This window comes from Delphinapterus leucas, chromosome 9 (assembly GCF_059928025.1).
Source record: "Delphinapterus leucas isolate spDelLeu-1000000601 "Yukka" chromosome 9, BTC_Dleu_Yukka2, whole genome shotgun sequence".
Lineage (NCBI taxonomy): Eukaryota > Metazoa > Chordata > Mammalia > Artiodactyla > Monodontidae > Delphinapterus > Delphinapterus leucas.
The window spans coordinates 45,445,190-45,465,210 of NC_143137.1; the positions used below are offsets into that span (position 1 = coordinate 45,445,190).

The 20,021-nt window shown below is 55.8% G+C and overlaps 1 protein-coding gene across 1 annotated transcript; it reads right to left on the reverse strand.

Moving 5' to 3' along the window:
• Window positions 1-4,707: 4,707 nt before the first annotated feature.
• AQP1 (aquaporin 1 (Colton blood group)) lies at window positions 4,708-19,285 on the reverse strand. The gene is made up of 4 exons (XM_022584004.3): window positions 18,636-19,285; window positions 9,018-9,182; window positions 8,642-8,722; window positions 4,708-7,727 (listed from the first exon to the last, which is right to left on the reverse strand). Exons 1-4 carry the CDS (start codon window positions 19,023-19,025, stop codon window positions 7,548-7,550), a joined length of 816 nt encoding a protein of 271 aa, XP_022439712.1. The 5' UTR covers window positions 19,026-19,285; the 3' UTR covers window positions 4,708-7,547.
• Between the last annotated feature and the right edge of the window lie 736 nt (window positions 19,286-20,021).

Below are 20,021 nucleotides of genomic sequence, written 5' to 3' on the forward strand. Positions count from 1 at the left end.
ATCCTTGAGAACTTTTTCATCTTTTATTAATTCTTTGGGTTTGCTTCTTTTGGATTGGACTCATTGGTTGAATTCACTGAGTCTCTCTCTCTCTCTCTCTCTCTCTCTCTCTCTCTCTTTTCCTCCTTCCCTCTCTTTCATTTTTCTCCCCAAAGGCAATATTTTTCTCCCTCCAAATTGTAGTTCCATTGGCTTCCGTAGTAGCTTGTTGAAAGTGTATGCTAGGTCCCCCTTTATGAGCACAGCCAGACCAGCCTTCCCAGGCTCATAGTCTCCATGGAGGATAGGCTGGCTTCAGACAAACTGAGCATAGCCCCTAGTGGGGACATCTCTTAAGAAACATACCCTGGGCAGAGGACATTTCTTCAGCCTTTGACCATGTGGTAGGGATTTGTCCTGGGTGAGGCTGCAAGGGCTGGCAGAGCACTGGGTCTGTGTACCTACACAAAGCTGTGCTGTGGCACTCCCATGAGTAAGAATCACTGGCAGGTTCTTAAGACAGATCAGAGGATGACTCCAAATATAGTATTGCAGGAATAAGTTCTCCCCCAACACACACATACACATACAGACAGAGTTTCTAATTTGGACCTTACTGGATAGACAGCTCATATGTGTATATATATATATATATATATATATATACAGAAAGAGAGATACAGAGAGAGAGAGAGAGAGAGAGGGAGAATGCATTCTTTCCTACCTAGAGGTGATATGCAAAATATATGTCGTGCGTGGCAAGGGCACCGATCCACCAGAACTATCCCACAACTGTTGAGGTGGACAGGGTCCTGGAGGTCCCCTGCTGATGACATGTTAAACCTTTAAGTGCTGGATTGTGGAGAGGTCCAGGGGAGGCTAGAGACTAGAGAAGGACCAGGGGAGGCCGAGACGAGACAGCTATGGGTGAGGGGTGGGGGGAGGTACATGAAGAGCTCAGAATAAATGGAGGTATTTTAATATTAACATATACCCAATACTATATATGAAATAGATAACCAACAAGGGCCTACTGTAGAGTACAGAGAGCTATACTCAGTATTTTGTAATAACCTGTAAGGGAAAAGAATCTGAAAAAGAATATATATATATATGTATATATACTGAATATACAAACTGAATCACTTTGCTGTACACCTGAAACTAACACAACATTGTAAATCAACTCTACTCCAATAAAAAAATAAAAATTAGAAAAAGTTCATGGGGAAGACATTCCAAGGAAATAAATATTTCTATATTCATTAAACTTAACTTCATTCTTCATGTATTTAGTAACATGTTTGACTTATACTCAACTTGGTGCCGTTTACTATTTAACTTAAATATAATTTGTTACTTAAAATATTTTAAAAATAAAACAAACAAAGAATTGGTGAGGCCGTACCACCCCACACGGCCGAAGATCAGTTCTGCCCTTGCGCCATTCCCCATCAATACACTGGAAAGAACAGAAAACTAAGCACAACCCTATATACTGAGAATGTGATTTATTAGACTGAAGTAGAGTCCTCTAAGCAGGACAAGCTCGTTAAAATTTCTGGGCTCCCGTCACCAGGGCCCGAGGTATTGGTAGGAACTGTCTCTTGAGGGCCGGGGATGATGGCCCTGCTGGCGAGGACCTCACCTGCCTTCCCTACCTCCAGAAATTCCCCTTTAGGAGCACCAAGAACAGTAAACACCATCACCTGCGTGTCCCCGGCCCCCAGCTCACAGCGAATTCCACTCACCATCCTCATTGTATTCTAAACCTAAAGAAAACAAGGCGTCCGCCCAGCGGCTCATCCATAAAACATTAATCACTATCTCCTTCCTTGAGAGGCTCCTGACCAGTGAACGTGTGACCTCCAGGAGCGATGGAAAAATCCTAATCAGTCAGCACGTGGCCAGGCTGTGCCACGGGTGGGGCCCTGGCACCAGTCCCTCTAGTGCTTTTCCAGACCAGCTCCTGGCTTTGGTTCCAAGGACACTGAGGACCAGCCTGGGAACCCCCAAAGGAAGTGAGCCCGCCTTGCTTCTACCAAATCCCCAAAAGGCACCATGTCCTTGAGGCCAGGTGGCAAATGGCTGCCCTAAGCCACCCACACCCTTTCATTTGGGTCCTCTTGGAGCCTACAAGAGCTTTTGAGATGGACAAGGATGCCGGAGTCGGGGTCAGATTTACAGGTCGCTAGCCCCATTGAGGCTTGTGGCATCTATGTCTGACCAGTGGACTCACCCCAGTCCCGGATAGCTTCAAAGGTCACTTCTCTCATAGAACTCTCGAGGGCCTGGAAAGAGGAGTCCCCTTGATCCTGGAGGAAAAGGGTATATCAAAAGGGATCTTACATTCCTGGATGTTTAGAAACCCAGGACTGATTGACTGGAGGCAGGAGGTCATATAAAATCATATACTCATATCAACTGTTTTTCTTATATCCCAATATTTATACTGATTGGGATATAAGTTTTTCTTATATCCCAATATTTATACTGATTATTTTCTTGTATTGTGACATTTGCTTGAACCTTCAGAATGTTTAAAAAATAATGACAGGGCTTCCCTGGTGGCGCAGCGATTAAGAATCTGCCTGCCAATGCAGGGGACACGGGTTCGATCCCTGGTCCAGGAAGATCCCACATGCCGTGGAGCAACTAAGCCCGTGCGCCACAACTACTGAGCCCGCATGCCTAGAGCCCGTGCTCCGCAACAAGAGAAGCCACCGCAATGAGAAGCCCACGCACCACAACGAAGAGTAGCCCCCACTCACCACAACTAGAGAAAGCCCACGCACAGCAACGAAGACCCAATGAATCCAAAAATAAATAAATAAAATTAATTAATTATTAAAGGCCCATAAATATGGCCTTGTCCATCTCTTAATTTTAATTAATTAATTAATTATTTTTAAAAAGTGTTTAATGGAGGGAGAAGTATTCTAGGATTCATTCATTCTAGGATGCTGAATTACATCCTGCTTCTTTCTGGGCCAAGCACAGAGAGCACAGCCTTCCAAGCCAGCTGAGCCACCTCCATGTGCAGGTATCCATTGGACCATGGGGGAATCCAGTGAAGGAAGTGGCCTGGTAGCTGGTCAGCATGGACCCAGATGGAAGAGGGTGATAGATGACCCCCTCATCAAAGCACCTCGTGTGTGTAGTTGCTTGAATGCTTGGCAGCTGGGGAACCAAGGTTGAGTCATGGAATCTTCCAGGAAATATACTCTCTCCATTAAATTTTGATGAACAAAACAGACAAGCGTCCTGGTTGCTCCAGAAGCTCTACTTCAGTTCCAGTTATTCTCCTAAAACCTCTCCTCTGTGCTGGGCTGGACAGAACATGAGCAGAGCAGAGCTGGGGATGACCCTTGGGAGATAGGTTACCTGAAGCCCTGAACCCATGGTCTGGAAGACGAGAGGTTGTCTGGGAGAGCCTGGCCCTACAGATTTTGCCCTCAGGCCTGAATGGTGCATTATTATCCCTCAGGGTATAGCATTGTCCTACCCCATCTCATATACTCTGGTGGGAGAGGACAACCTCTGGATGAGCAAGTTTATCAGACATATTCCTCCCAAATAGAGAGAGGGACAGTCAGCCCTGGAGGGCACTGGGTGAGGCCAGTGCCAGGGAGCAGTCTTGGGCCAGGTGGTGCCAATATGTCTCAAGCAGAAACAATGGCCATTTGGCCCCAGAATGAATGGCACTTCTCCTGGTGCTAGAGTTCCCTTCAGCCAGGTATTCTTTTCCCTTCCTTTTTCCTCTCAACACCCTCCAGGCAGAGGAAGCCTAGCTGGACCAGAGCTAAACTTAGTGGGAGTCTTGACAAAATGGGCCCGCACCACATAGTGGAAAGAGCCCAGTCTTTGAAGCCAGACAGAGCAAGTTCAAAATCCCAGTTTTGCCACCAGCGGACTGTGTGGCTTTGGGCAAATCATTTCCTCTTCAGGGACCTCGGTGTCCTCTACAATAGAGGTTGTCATCTCTACCTTCCAAGGATGTTATAAGGATTAGAAAGCTTGTATGTGAAGTCCCAGGGAAGTTCCTCGACCTCTTCTTCAGGCTGTGTATCTTGGCACTAGGATTCTAGAAGTTAAAACAAAACAATCACTAAGAAAGGCTCTGCCCTGGAATGGCCAGAGGATACCAAGGGAAGAGCAAGGGTTGAGGTGGGGGTGGCCAGGGGCCCTTATGGGTTCTGAGAGGGTTTCACGCCAGGGAGGATGGGACAAGGTAAGGAGACAAGTCAAGAAGGGCTGTGAGAGAGAGCCTCGGAACACTTGCACAGGTGGGCTGCCGCAGGCTAGACTGGACCCTGTTTCCATAGCTTGGCCAGCACCCTCCCATTCATAGCAGCCTGTCCTCAGCCTGGGAGGTGCAGAGGCAGTTTGCATGGACTGAGGGCCCAGGTGCCACTCACAGTGGCCCAGTTCACGCTGGAATAAGAAAGCCTGCTCCAACAGCACTGAGCCTTGGCCTCCACAGGCCAAGCCGCCCTTGTATCACCATCAGCAAAGCCCCCCACCAGAGGGAGGTGGGAACTGTGCATCTCTTAGTAGCAGAGTTGTGATGCCAGGACCTTCCCAGTCACCCCTGAACTGCTCAGCCCACGCTCATGGCAATGCCTGTCCACGTGGCCCAGTGAGATATCCAGGTTGATGGTTCTCGGAACCTCCCAGACTCTGGGCCTCCTGTTATTGGGCACTAGGTTTCCCAGTATAATTGTCCCTGTTTTGAGAAACTAGCCCAAAGTGTGTGTGCATGTCAGGGGGAGTGTCAAGGGCCTGGGTCCAAATGTCAGCTTGGCAAAGATTTGTCCTATTACTGGGACATGTGCCTGAGTATCCACTCCCCTCCATCAAGTGAGGATGCCCATGCCTGCTGAGCCCCCGACACTGGGGGCGGCCATGGGTGGGAAGGGGTTTTGTAAGCTGAACAGGCCTAGATGGAACCTTTCAGCCCACACTGGCCTTGGGCTACATGGGGGACAGGTGGAAAGTCAGGAACAGACAGAGGGGTCCTTTCCAGGCTTCCTGTCACCCTGGGGGCAGAGGTCAACCCACTCTGACCTCTCTTAGGAGTCTGACAAAAGCCACAGATCCTCCACGGGAAAATGCACAAACTCACTGAATGTGGCTCATGATTTCAGAGAGGAGGAGCCCTTAGCCCCGCAAGGCCTCAAGGGACTAAGTGGCTTTTCCCCTCTTAGCTACTGCAGGTCATCCTTCCCCAGCCAGCTAAGCCTCCCCTGCGCCTGGCACTAACCTCACTCTGGCGGGCAAGTCTCTCTCCGTACCCACCCCTGGGGCTGAGCTCCCCGGGCAAGCCTGTGGGCCCCAGTGCCCAGCCCAGGTGTAGGTGGGTCACAAATGTGAGGAAGGTCAGAGGGAGGGTCACCTGGGAAGTCCCTGGGCTCTGTTCTTAGGGATCAGAGGGGAACCACGGGCTGTCACACTTCATTCCTGCTTTCCCCCATCCCTTTCACAGATCAGAATCAAAAATTAGGGGCAAGACCCTGTGTCTCTCAGATGGAGTTCTGGGTGGGGCTGTGTCCACTCCCTGAGACCAGGGATCCTGGAGGCAGGGGGGCAGGCAGTGGTTCCCCCTCAGACTGGGTCCCTAGGAGTGGGCCCAAGCTCTCAGACCCAGAGATCCCTAGTGGGAACATGGTGGCAAAAGAAGGAAAACTTCATTCCAGAGAGCTTGGATGACTTATATTACTGTTTATTTTCTTAACATATAATGAAATTCCAAATCCAAAGAGATATATATGCAGAGCAGACAGATGCAGGGTTCTGGTGTGCAGCAGTCAGAGCAGGACAGGAACGGTCTGCACCCCTCCCCCCTCCAGCACAACCCTCACCCCTCCCGGCCCCTGGCCATTGCCCAAGCAGAAATGCAGAAGCTGGGACTGAGAGGGACCAGTCTCACAGTCCAGGGAGTAGCCAGAGACATGGTCCTGGCTGTTAGGCCTGGCCAAATCATTATCTAGCTGTGGGTCCTTGGGCCTCAGTTTATCTGTTAAATGGGCTAGAAGTTTTTGCTAGGAAATGGAGAAGGGAGTGTGCGGATATCATGATGGGTCGTCCTGCGGCTCCTAGATACCCGTGTATTGTGTCTCTCAGTTTCTGTCACCATCATGGCCACAGGCACATAGGGAGACCTGCTCTGACCCTGGTGGAATTGAATGGACTGTGTAGATAGCTGCCCCCAAACAGACTGTGCTCTGAATTGTCCTTGGGCTGCAGCCATAGCTACTTCCTCAGGTCAAGACCAACTCTCCCCTCCAGATAAAAGAGGAGGGAAGACTATGACCTGGGCAGCCTGTACAGGTCACCCAGCTGCCCCAAATGCCTCCAAACAGGAGCTCAGGAATAAGGGGGGGATCTGCTCTTCCTCCCCCCTTGGGATCAGCTGGGGGCTTAGAAGCACCCCCAAGTGTCCAACAAGGGCATCTGCCTCCGAGGGCTGATCCGAATCACGGTCGTGTGTCCTCAGGCTTGATAAGCTTCAGATAAATTGACAAGCTTCAGATGACTAAACACACCTGCATAATGGTGACCTGTGTCTGCACTGGCAGGAGAAAGCGAAGAACCAAATAATGATGGGGGTGATGCAGTGATAGGTGGAAAAGATCAACTACAACTCAGTGAAGGAATATGGGCGTTCCTCCCTCGCCCTCTAAACGACCTTCATTCTACAAGAGCAGCCTCTGTCCAGTGGAGCCACTATCGGACCTGCTCCCCCAGGAACAGGAACTGCCAGTGGCTGGATGGTCTGCTGCTCTTTGCTTTGAAACATGTATGCCTATGTACACGTGTTCACATAGATGTGTAGGTACAACTATGCACTTGGCAAGTGGAAGAAGCAGCGCTGGTCCAGACCACATCTTCCAGAACCTGCAGTGTGTCTACACTTACAGAATCCTAGAGAGGGGCCTCAGGCCCATATCGCTTTCCCTGTCCCTGCAACTTTACAGATGGGGTCACTGGGGCCCCAAGATTGAGACCTTCTCAAGGTCATGCAGCACATCTAGGGGGGGCCCTGGAAGTGAGCCAGGTCGCAAGGTCGAGGCTTGTCTGCCACTTGCCCCTACCACGGCACCTGCTGGGATCTTTTCCCCATCAGAGCATCCTTGGGGACAAGTGCGCTTTACAGGAAAGAGGGCCATGCCCAAAGGCACAAAGCAATCACAGTGGAGCCCCAGGCACCTGCAGCAGGTGAGTTGGTGAGCAACTTTGGGATGAGGGGGACTTTCTGGCACACCTCCCATCACACTCTGAGGGGACAACTTAGCAAGGTGGGTCCCTCTCTTTCACCTCCTCTGTGACTTCAAGGGAGTGGGTGATTGGAAAATCTTGGTCCCCAGGAAGCCCTGAGGCCAGGAAACAGAGAAAGAGAAAGAAGGTGATAGAAACAGCCCCAAATCAGGCTTGACTATGCAGGTCCTGCGGATCTTTGGGGAGTGACTGAGCCAGCTTGTCAGAGTGTCTACAATACGGATTTCATCCCTCCCCTCCCTACACCCACCCCTGCCCACCCCCCACATGGATGCCTGGGCCAGGCCCCCTTATTTGGGCTTCATCTCCACCCTGGAATTGATGTCGTCAGCATCCAAGTCGTACTCCTCCACCTGACCGCTGGTCCACACCTTCACGCGGTCTGTGAGGTCGCTGCTCCGCGGGGCCAGGATGAAGTCGTAGATGAGCACGGCCAGGGCTCCTCCGATGAACGGCCCCACCCAGAAAATCTAGGAAAAGAGCAGACGTGCTCAGAGGGCGTCTGATGGGAACTGCTTACCCTGAGACCCCTGCTCCACCACGCCACCGCCTGGCTTCCCTCCCACCCGTGCCTGAACCCCAGCATCCCCATTCCTTTGCCCCCCAAAGACTGGCCCAAGGCAGGACTCTGGTAGTGGATGTCTCCCTGCCTCAGTGCGACCCAGCTCAGCATGCCTGGCGTGGTCAGACCAGCCCCTTCTTGAGGGTGGCCACTGCCCCACCCTCCCCAGCTTTGAAAAGCCCCCAGAGATAGTCTGGTTTGATCAAAAGTGGCCTGGAGGGCTTCCCTGTGGCGCAGTGGTTGAGAGTCCGCCTGCCGATGCAGGGGACACGGGTTCGTGACCCGGTCCGGGAAGATCCCACATGCCGCGGAGCGGCTGGGCCCGTGAGCCACGGCCTCTGGGCCTGCACGTCCAGAGCCTGTGCTCCGCAGTGGGAAAGGCCACAACAGTGAGAGGCCTGCATACCACAAAAAAAAAAAAAAAAAAAAGTGGCCTGGAAAAGAAACAGCAACAGTGGGAACAGCTAAATCCCTTGGGCACTGACTCTGTGTCATGCTCAGCTTACAGGTGCCGAGACCTTTGTCCTGGGCGGGAAGCAGGCACTCCCACACCCACACCTCCCAGCTCAGGAATCACAGGCACCAAGAGGCACTGGGATGACATGGGGCAGGTCTGAGCTGGGACGGGAGGCTGGCCTACGCCGCCTGAGGCGTGAGCCCACTGGCCCTTTTATCTCAGGTCTCAGCTGCCCTATTTCCTCCGCCCTGGCCATCTCCCAGAGCCTCTGTGATGGGAGATAATGTCACAGGATGGGGGCGGGTCTTCCATAAGGCAGCAAAACCTCCCACCCACCTCCACCGGGCAGCCCTGCGACCCCTTACCCAGTGGTCCTGGAAGTTGTGCGTGATCACCGCAGGGCCGAAGGACCGGGCTGGGTTAATACTGCAGCCTGTGTAGTCGATCTGTGAGGGGGAAGGGGCAGGGGCAACAGGGGAGGAGATACAGAAACAGAGACAGAGGGAGAGGGAGAGAGAGGGTGACATGGAGAGAGAGGACCGGAAAGGAAACAGACAAGTGACATTCAGACCCAGAAAGATGGTCAGGAGGTCCCTGCACTTTCCTCTCCCAGGCAGGCGGTCCCCCCACCCCACAGCATGAGCCCTGTCGGAGTCCCACCCACTGTCCTGACAGGACACCACAACAGCCTGGCTCCGCCCTCCCCACCTCCACCGCCACCTGGGAAGGGCCCCCACTCACGGCCAGCAGGTGCCCCAGGGCCACAGAGAGGCCGATGGCGAGCGGGGCCGAGCCCCCGAGGTCCCGGCGCCTCCGGTCCGTGGTGGCCAGCACGCATAGCACCAGCTGCAGGGTCCCGATGATCTCGATGCCCAGCCCCTGGCCCGAGTTCACGCCGGGGGCCAGCTGTAGGGGAGAGGGGCAGTAAGAACTGCGTCCCAGGGCCCCCAGGCCCGGGCCCCCAGGGCCACACCCTCAGTGCCTTCAGAGCGCTTCGCGTCAGCCCCGGGCAAGGCCACACTCAAGCACATACAGCCATGAGTGGACCGTGTCCCCTCCCACACCTGTTGAGGAAGCGCCAGCTTGGCCAAAACACTGCGGCACTCCAGACAGGCCTGGGGTTGCTGGGGGGCGGGGCTTCTGCATCCAGCTGCATCCAGGCCGGGGTACCCTTGGGGGTACCAAGGCCATAGGCGACAGGTGAGCCCTAGACCTGGGAGGAGATGGTTAGGGACATTCAGGGACAATTAAAGAAGAGAAGAAAACGGGTGGCAGGGCCCAGCTTGAGCATTGCTTCTTCCTCCAAAAGTCTTGAACATCCTCCCCCAACATCTGCTGTGTCTCTGATCCCCAAGGATGCGGAGGGTCTTCCTCAGTTAGCTGGCCACAGCCCCCCGTGCCCTTCTCGCCCTTGAGCCTGCGTCCCTTGCACCCCCACCCTCTGTCTCCCGCCCCACCTCTGTCTGTCTCTCCCCTGGTCCAGTGTCTGTCTCCCATTTCCTCTGAGCCCTGCCCTCCCTATCTGCCCCCTCCCTGTCCCTCCTGGCCCAGCGCCCCTCCCTCTCTTTGGCCACGCTGGCTGCACCACCACCGTCTGGCTCCCACTTGCTGCTGGGCCACTTTTAGAAACATGACTCATGGAACAAGAAGGGAATGGGAGCTGCCGTGAGGTCACCCGAGCCCTCCCTCTGCAGCTGCACCAGGGAGATCCCTCCCCACGGAGCCCCTGCACCTTCCCGCACGTGAGGGTCCCAGGGGCCAGATATGCCCACACAGGGGAGCTGGGCCTCGTCAGCACAGGCTGCCTTCTCCCAGGCTGGTGTGTCCAAATAAGACTGAACTTGAAGTCTCATCCGGAGGGTAGGGGAATGGGGCTGTCTCCCAGGCCACAGGGCATTTTGCAGAGTCCTAGGTGGAGGGCACTCCACCACCATCCAGAGCTTTTCTCAGCCCCACCCTGAGGCCATCCAAAAGAACAATTCTCTTCCCGCCTTTGTCTGCAGCCCTGGGTCACAGGGAAAGTGACTCACATCCCCTCCCCTGTGTTGCAGCCCCAGCTCTGGGCCTTTCCTGGCCGACCCCAGGGCCGCAGCCCCTCAGCTCAGCCAGCCCTCCGGGCAATACCCAGTTTTCTTCACACCCCAACGTGGGGCTGTGGAGGCAGAAACCCTGAATTCAGGTCCTTGCTCTCCCACTTGCTGGCACCATGACTATGGTCTCCGCCCTCTCTGGTCCTCAGTTTCCCCATCTGTAAAATAGATCTAATTTTCCCTTTCCATTCTCCAGAGAGGCCAGAGGTTCTAAGGCTGTGGGGACAGTCTTGGGGCATTTGAGAAGGGCTGCAGAGGCAGAAGGGATCAGAGTGGTTGTTGTGGCTCTGTTCGGGCTCTTTCTCATCTCATCCCCAGGATTGGGGGCGGTAGCAGGCAGAAGGGGAGAGGCTCTGCTGCCCAGGAGTGTGGAGATGGGAGTGAGGCCCGCCTGGAGCCGGGACAGGCTCCATGGAGGCGAGGCTGGTGAGGCCGGGCAGCTTGTACCAATGCCCATCACACTCACACCTGCTGTTACCCTCCATGTCTGAGCGCTCAGGAAGCTCAGGGTTCCTCCCCACGCTCTCTCCTTTGCTCTCCAGGGTCCGCATGATTGCTAGCTGCCAGGAGTCCTGAAACCAGCCCTTCCACACTGATTAATGGAGCCATTGCTCTAAGCGGCTCCTGCGTCATACTCTCCATCCCCACCGCACTCTCCTCACACACGTGGTCTCTGCAAGCTCGCCTCCTGCCCCGATTCTTAACCAGGTCTGAGCATCCCAGCCCCTGCTCTGCCCAAGCGCACCACTTTTCATGCAAAGTGAGCAGGGCAGGGGGCCTGGTGCCATGACCCGTCCACAGGAAGTGACACCTGCCCTGGGAACCCTAGGACGTACCCTTTCCTAGCTGCCCAGAGCCCTTAGAACCTGACAGCCCAGAACCACATGGGTTAGTAACCTTCCTCTCCCCAAACCCGTTACCACTACCACCAGCAGCAGGAAGGTTCCCCTGATTGTTTCCATGTCTATGACCTCCTCCCTTTCAACTGCCAAAGCACTTGTGTTACTTACATCTGAAAAAAAAAAATTGATAACTCAAAATCGGAAAGGATAGTTAAAGGTCTGTTGAAAGTTGATGTCCAGAAAAGAGCAAGTAAAAATTCAGACCCTATGTTCCCATTTACAACCTATTAAATTTGACACAATTGCTTACATAGGGCTAATCCCACTTGTGGTTACTTGTTACTGAAAAAAAAATGTTTGCACATCCCCAGGTAGTTTTGCCCAGTCCAGGTCTTATATTTCACTGATGAAGTTGCCCCCCACCTCAAAAAAAGTAACAATCAATTTTCTGAACACAAGTCTAAAAACCAGAAATCTCCACACATTTAGTTAAAGCATCCGAAAGATGCAGGCTCTCCATTTTTGTATCAAACCCATTGAAGCCCGCTCTCAAGGCCCAGTTCAGACTCCAGTAGCACCAAGAAGTTTTCTCGGGTCCCTCGCTAGAATTCACCTCTGCTGCCACTCTGCCGAGCCCTCACTGAACGGCCTGCGTATCTTGCAGAGAAGTAACCTTTCTGCCTCCTGTGTTGGTGCCTCAGACACCCTGGCCTGGGAGCTCGGTGGGGACAGAATGGGGACACCTTCTCATCTCCCCGCCCAGACCTCAAAGGGGACGCTCGCTGTGTGGTGACAGAAGTAGCAGACGATGCTAATTTTCTAGGGCTTCCACCCTCTCTAGAAGCAGCCAGGGAAGCCCTCTGGAGCTCGGCAGGGCTGGTTCATTCGCTTTCTAACTGGGAGACCACAGGCCAGTCATTGGTCTCTGTGGACCTTGCAGGGCAGCCTGCTCAAGACTCTGTGAGATGACAGACAAGGAGGCCAAGGCCCAGGAAGGAGACAGCAAAGTCAGAATCCTTGCTCCGGGGGTCTGTGCCACCCAAACTCACAGGCCAAGGTGCTGGCTACCCACAGGTTGGGCTAAGGGTTCTGACGATTCCCAGCTTGGCCTGAGGAGCTGGCAGAATATGCTCTGTAGCTGCCAGGGTGTCCCAGGCACCGGGGTGGCACAAGGCTGACCTCTCCAGGAATGGGCCTCAAACCCTCCCCACTGCCCATGGGCAGTATGACCAAGGTAGCTTCTAAGGGCCAGGGCCCCAGCTTGGCCTGGGCACCACAGCGTCCCACCCTTGGGGAACAGCAGGTCCCAGGGCCAGGTCCGGCTGTGGCTCTGGGCATCCACTCTCAAAGAACAGGGGAGGGAAGACATTGAGGGCTGCCCCCCACACCCACTGCCTCTAGCACTCAGCACTCCCAGTGAGGGGGGCCTCGGTGAGCCCCCCAACGTCACCCCTCCGTGACTGTTCCGGCACGCATGTGCCTCTGAGGATCCAGGGCTTGGGGGGCCTCTGTGTGTCTTTGTAGATTGGTACCTGTGGGGGACCACATGTGTCCAGGTGTGACTCTTTCCTTTTCTTTTTCATTAGACATTAAGAGGTTTATTAGACAATAAGTAAACAAAAAGTCTATCCAAGAGTTACAAACTTTCTCAACCTGTACGCACTAAACAATACAAGCTAAAAATATCTGACACAAAAACGGACAGAATTACAAGAAGAAAATGACCAGTCCACTACCAGAGTGAGAGGGTTTAACAACCCCCTCTTAGAAACTGATGGAATGAAGAGTCAAAAAATATAAAAAGCCTGAACAGGGAAGATTTGAACCACACAATTAACAAGCTGGATTTAAGGGAAATGCGTAAGCCCTGCACCTCCATATTTGAGAATATACCCTCTTTTTCAGCCCACGTGGGACATTCAGACACACTAACCATGTATTGGCCGGATGCATCTTAACTGTCTCTGAAAATCCTTATCACGCAGGGTGCCATCTCTTACGGAGCGGGGACTTTGCGGAGGCTGGGGCAGGGCTCTCTGTGTGGCCCTAGATGTTCATCTTGTGTGTCTGATGCATTTCTGAGTGTGTCACCCTGTCCCTGTGTGTTGCACTCCCACACACAAGTGCCACTACTGGCTGGGGATGGAGGAGAAGGGAAGGAAGCCCCCTTGAGTAAAAGAGAGGCAGGTCTCAAAGTGCTCTTTGCTCCCAGAAGCCATTTCATCTTCCTGACAAGAAACAATATACAAAGCAATGGCTTCCTCCTTCCCTTCCTCACTTCAGGGCAGCCCTGCCCTCCTGCCCGGGAAAGGAAGAGGTTCCACTGAGGACCACCCTCCCCGTACCCTCCTAGGGTCCCAGGGCCTGAGTGGGACCACCCAGGCTTGAGAGTGTGCTTCATGCCCATGTGTGTGTGCCCCTGTGCCATGTACCATTGCGTGTGTGAGTGCACGTGTGTGTACGGGTGCAGCGTAAATGTCTGCAATTTGGAGCAGCAGAGATAATCAAGGGCTGGCGGCAGGAGGCCGGGGGTCCTGCCTGCCGTCATCTGCTGTGCAACCTAGGCACGTCTCCATGTCTCTGTGGGCCGCAGTTTCCTTACCTGTAAAATAGAGGCCCCAGACCTTGTCCAGGATTCCTCCCCACCTGACGTGGGACCCCGGCCCCCAAGACCTGCGGTCACCCTCCGGGCCAGGATCCTGAGTGCAGGATTCCCACAAGGCCATCTGAACCGCTGGTCTCCATATGGCATGGAGCCTGTTATAGGACCTCCCAACCACCTGTAACCGCCCGATGCCCTCCACAGACACACACCCCAGAGCAGCCGGCTGCCTGACAGACCCCACTTGCATAGCCCTGATGACAGGGAGCTTACTGACTTGGAGGCTGCCCTTCCTCAGTTTTTTGAAAAAAGCGTCTTTCTTTACCCTGAGCAGACACCTGCCTCTGGTTGTCCTGATGGTGGGATTTCAGGCACCGAAAGGAAGTGCTCATTGGAATGGGCATTTCCCAGCCTTTTCTACCCTCTTTTGAGTTGAGGTTTTCCAGCCTCAGGGTGTGTTTGCCCGCTGGACTGTAGCTCCTTGGTTGTGTAAAGACAGCCCCTCACTTACCCCCTGGGCACCACCGTGGGTAAGGAGCCCCTCTGGACCCCAGAGAGAGGCTCTGGCTGAGGGGACCCTGGCCAGGACGTTTCCTTGCCCCTACCTGCAGGTATGTGGGCTCAACCCACGCCCATTCAGGAGACCCCAGACCCGTCGGTGCTTCCAGAGGGCAAGGACCATGGCCCCCCAGGGGGGCTCTGCCAGCAAGCACCAAGGGCTCCCTGTGCCCCCAGGAAAGCTTGCCCAAACCAGTCTTCAAGGCGAGGCAGGGGGCGTGTTTGACCTGCCTGGGGAAAGCCCTGATGGGTAAGAGTAAAGGCACCCCTGCTGGGCGGGGCCCTAGAGAAAGTGGGGACCACTACTTGGGCCTGAGATCAGGTTGGGGGGAGACAGCATGGGATTGTCCTGCAGTGAGCTAAAGGCTCCAGATGTGAGGGGAGGCTGTGACCGGGGGACGGGGGAGTCAAGGCAAGTCCCCTTAGACCGAGGGACCCCGGCGGGCCACGTCCCCTCTCAGAACGTGGCCCCTTCACGTGAAGATTCCCACAGCGAGCCCTGGCTAGGGCCAGGCGTCAGCGTGGGCAACATGGGGCGGGCAGGGCTGCTCCGAGGGCTCTCACGGGGGAAAGAGCCTAAGAATTTTCCGTGGTAAGGGAAGTCTCCACCGCAAAGCTCCTGCCTCGCTCTGTGCCCTCCCCCTCATCTGGTTCTGGCTGGAGACAGTAATTATATGTCCCATCAGTGGCATCACCACCCAGCCCCCAGCCCCCTCCCTGGGCAGGGCCGTCGGAAAACTGGCTTCCCTTTCCCCCAGCCCCCACCCCCAGCTCTCGGGGAGGCCGAGGGCCCTCAACTCTGGAAGAACCAGTGGCATGGGTAAGGGGGGGTTAGGGAGAGGGGGGTGCTCTCATTCTGTGGCTGGGGAAACTGAGGCCCAGGACACTGAGGAAGTGGGAAGTTTGGGGCTAAAGGCAGGCCCTGGATACAGCACGTAGAAACAGTCCCCAGGCAGTCAGGCCCAGAATCAATGGGGCTGAGGAAAGACCCCCAAATGAGGGAAGTGTGCGCGCTGCCTGAGCCCCCGAAGGGGCTGAAATCAGAGGCTCTGGATGGAGTGGCATCCAGTCCCCTCTTGGACACAGGTAGACACTGGCCTGAACCCTGAGCCCTCACCTCTCTCCAGAGCCCCAGCCTTCCACCATGACCCCCCATCAGCCACACCCCACGACTCTCAGGACATGACCTCCTCTACCTAGAAGCCCCTTCCCCCCAGCCCAGAGTCTTCACATTCAGGCTCTCATGGCACCTCCTCCCTGAAGCCCTCCTGGCCCTCACCACAGCTCAAAGTCAGAAGTTCCCAGGTGCCCTGATACCTCTTATCGCACTGGCCTCCTGCCCCCTATCACGGACAGATGTGCACCGGGCTTATCTTGCACAGGACCATGGGCTTCCCAAGGCAGGGATTGGGCTGACTCAGCCCTGCATTCAGTCTGCAGCAGTGACAGTCACGTTTATAGCGTGAGCAAGCCAGAGAGGGGAAGAGTGAAAAGAGCTGGCGAATGGTCCAGATTCCAAGGTGCAGGAGCATCTTCGACTTCCCAGAGCCCAGCCATACCTTGCGATCTCCCCTTTCCACAGATGGGAGCTGGGGCCACACAGACAAGGTTGCTTGCATGAAATCACACAGGGTATTAGTAGCTGAGCTAGGGCAGGGCAGACCTGGCACCAACCCCTGCCTCTGAGCCTCTCACTCTAGGAACAAAATCAGGGTTTGGCTCTGAGAACTAGCCAGGATGCGCCAGGCTGGACAGAGGTCCATGGTCCCTCTGGGACATATCCTGAGCCCTGACTCAGTGAGGAGAAAGTTGTCCCCAACATGTCCCCGGGGGATACCCCCTGACTCATTCCAACCACTTCCTGTCACTTCTTTCCCTATTTTCCTTGGAAATCTCCATGCCAACCATGGGTTTGGGCTGGGGTGGGGCTCGAGACTCAAGGGGCTGCGGGAGCCTCCCCCAGAGCCTGGAGGAAAGAGTGTGTCACCTGTGTAGGCTGGTCTCTGCCCCTCTTGAGGTATTGAAGCCACCTCCCAGGTCTCTTCAGATCCCAGGTTCAGTGCTCTGGACCCTTTTCCTGTTCTTCAGCCCAGGACTTGTGTTTCTGGACCCCAAACTTCCATGGGGGTCCCCGGGCCCCTGCCACAGCCCTCAGTGCCCTTAGGTTCAGCACGGCCCCTCTTGGGCTCCTGTTAGCCGGACCCTCCTGGGAAGAGTGATAAACTCAAGTCCACAAAGTAAGCTTGTTCGTACTATGGGTGTGGCCAAGAGATATCAAGAGACCTAGGTCCCCTCTTGGAGCCTCAGCGTTCTCAACTCCAAGAAAACTCAACAAGTTAGCAGTAGCCAGGCCTTGAACCCAACTTGCCTGCTTCCCCGCCCAGGGCTGGGCCCCTTTTTCTCCCCCTTCTGCAACCCATCCAGCTCAGGTATTGGGGTGACTTTGGAAAATGGAGCCTTGAGAGGGAAAGGGACACTAACTAAAGCAGCGTGTGGCCAGATCAAGGTGGCACAGAGGTAGGTGCTTGCCCTCCTCAAGTCTGCCCGGGATGCCCATGTGAGAGAGCGAAGTCGGCCAGCAGATGCCTGTCCCGCCTGTCCCTTGAGAGGGAAGGTCAAGAGGGGGCCGGAAGGCCTGGGGAGACTCAACTCCTCCCCTAGGAGGACCCATTCCCAACCCCCATTGTGCCCAGCTGAGCCCCAAGGTGATCCACCCTACCCAGCGCACACTCCCCGAAGTCACCCGGCTCTGCCCCCACTGGAGAGACAGGCCTGGAGGGCCTTGCATCCACCGTGACCACATCTTCCCCGACTAAAGTCTGAACTCCAGGCCGCAGGGCTAACCTTCAGTCCTGGGCTTGGTGAGGTGTCACTGTGACACAAGAAGTGCTAATCCCTCCTTGGCAGGGTCATGCCAGCTGCCCTCTGCACAGACCTCACCAAGCCTTCCCCCGCTGCAGCACCAGGATCTGAACTTTGGCTGGGAAGCAAGAGGGCAGCTGCTTCTCTAATCACCCACGGCTCTCTCTGCAGAGCCCCTGGCCAGCTCCCTTACTCTCCCACGCCGGCCTGTCCGGCCCAGGCCCCGCCAGTCTCGACCTGATTTGATTCCTCCTCTCTGCTCCTTTGCCTCTCTCCCTCCCTGTGGAAACACCCCCTCGGGTGCTCTGAGACCTCCTCCAAGCCTTACTCAGCCTCTCAGGCCAAATTTCCCCCTGCTGTGGCCCAAGCCAGGTCTGAGTTTGCACTTGGCTGAGGGTCTGGAAAAGCCCAGGTCCGCGACAGCACGCAGCTGCCGCCAAGGACCAATTAGCTGTGCTAAGCGGCCCGGGAGAAATTCTTTTCCGCAGCTCCTACCCAGTCTGCTTCTCATGAGTGCCCCCAGGCCAGGCCCCATTCAAGCCGCGAGCGATGGGCGCACGCAGGGACACACGCACCCCCTGGGACGCTCACATAGCACTAACGTGCTCACAGACACACTTGCAGAAGCAGTGGAGCTTCCACAGACTTGGAGGCCCATGCCGGCACCCACGTGCACACACCGTTCACAGACACAAATACACGCGCCACACCTCTCTGTGTCTGGTGACAAAGAGTGGACCCAGACAGGAGGCAAGATGTCCCCGCTCCGGCTCCCGCCCCCCGCCACCGCCTTGCTGTAATCCAGGAAAGCCGCCTGCAGGCTCTCCAGCAAGTGTGTTCACCCCCCATCTTTGTCTCATTCCCGGGCCCAGAAGAGCAAGAGGAGCTTTTTCGTTGAAGGCAGCTTGTTTGGGGGACCTGGGCGGCTGCCTGGAAGCTTGAGTGACCCCCCTCCAGGAGAGTCCTGCTCACACAGGACTGTGTGACCAGCTGCAGGACATGCCGGGCAGGTGGTGCAGGGAGGCTGGGGACAGCGGGCAGAGTGTCCCCAGGGTCCAGGCTGCACAGGGAGAGAGATGCTGCACAGGCGGGGCTGGGGAGCGGTGGTACGAGGAACCACAGCCCAGGGACGAGGAACTGCTGCCACCTGTGCTTACTCCCCACAATAGAGGCCCGCAGGGGACATTGGCAAGGCCATCAGGCTGGGTCTCAGCTCCCCACAGTGCCCGGCAGGAAACAGGCTCTGGACCGCAGGCGTAGCTGAGTTCCAGTCCCAACTCTGCGTGACCTCCAGCAACCTCTTGTCCTGTCTGTTCCTCGGTGTCCCCATCTGCACAGTGGGCGGAGGGCGAGACCAGCGCCGCCTCAGCACTGAGGCCCCAGAGCCTGGGGCCACCCCACTCACCGCATTTAGGCCAAGCGAGTTGTTGGGCAGGGAGGAGGTAATGCCCGAGAGGATGGCAGTGGCGACGATGGCCCCCACGCACTGGGCCATGATGTACATGACAGCCCGGAGGACACTCATCTGGCAGCTAAGCAGGATCCCCAGCGTGACAGCCGGGTTGAGGTGGGCTCCGCTGATGTGGCCCACGCTCTGGGCCAGCGTGGCAATGCTCAGCCCAAAGGCCAGTGACACCTTCACGTTATCCTGGATGGCACCTGCCGTCTGGTTGCTCTTTATCGGGTACTGGAAGCCCAGGGCGGAACCAATGCTGATGAAAATGAAGAGGGTCATGGCCAGGAACTCGGCCACCACTGCCCTCCAGAAGAGCTTCTTCCTGAACTCGCTGGCCATGCTGGCAGGGGGCTTGGCTGGAGACCGCTGCCTGGTGCTCGCCTCCCTCCGAGAGCTGAGCCACAGCCCGGGCTGGGCCTATTTATAGGACCCTGGCGGGAGGAGAAGGGGGGAGCACAAAGGGAGGAAGGCCTCTCCTTGCTCGTGGCCCGCCCCACACCGCATGGGCCTCCTCTCAGCGATGGATGCAGACACAGCTCTGCTGTCAGCCTGCCAACTTCTTTTCCCTTCCTCCTCTATCCCCTCCCTCCCTCTTTTCCTCCGCCCTCAGCCCTGCCCAGCCCGGGGAGGCAGGCAGGAGGCAGCCACTGCTCTAATAGGCTTTGAGAAATTCCTCCAAGTAGGCCCCCCTCAGAGGGCCAGAGAAATCCAGGTGTCCCCGCCCTGCGTGCAAAGCTCAGGGGGTGCCCGAGGACAAGTCCAGACGCTCGGGATGCATGGGGCGGGGTGAGCAGCTGGGTTCAGCAGGTAGACATTGCCCTCCTGGAGGCGGGCACCATGACCCTGCTGGCCTGGCATCCCCATCCCGCCTCAGAGTGACATTAGTCTGGAGTCCACAGGTCCGGGGTCCCCAGGGGCAGTCTGGGCCTCTCACCCCTGGCCCAGACCTGGCCACGGGATGTCACTGTAGGGATGGCCCAGAGCCCCCAGCCCCACCGGCCAGGCCAAAGTTAATGGGGACACAGAGGTATCAGAGGGTGCAGAGAGCTTGTCCGTGGACCACCCTCCACTCTGTGGTCAAGGGCAGGCCTGAGATCAGTAAGAATTTGAGAGGCCCCCATGCTGGGAGCCCTCCAGCTTCTGAAGCAATTTGAGCAAATGATTTCGGGGCAAGTGTGGGAAGATGAGGGCAGGTGAGGACTTTCCTCTCAAAGACAGTCAAGCTGGCAGAACACGGGGGAGACGGAAGGAATGGCAGAGCCTAACCTGGAGACTGGAAAGCCTGGGAGGGAGAGAGGGGGGAGAAAAGGAGGGAGCACGAAAGGGAGAGGCAGA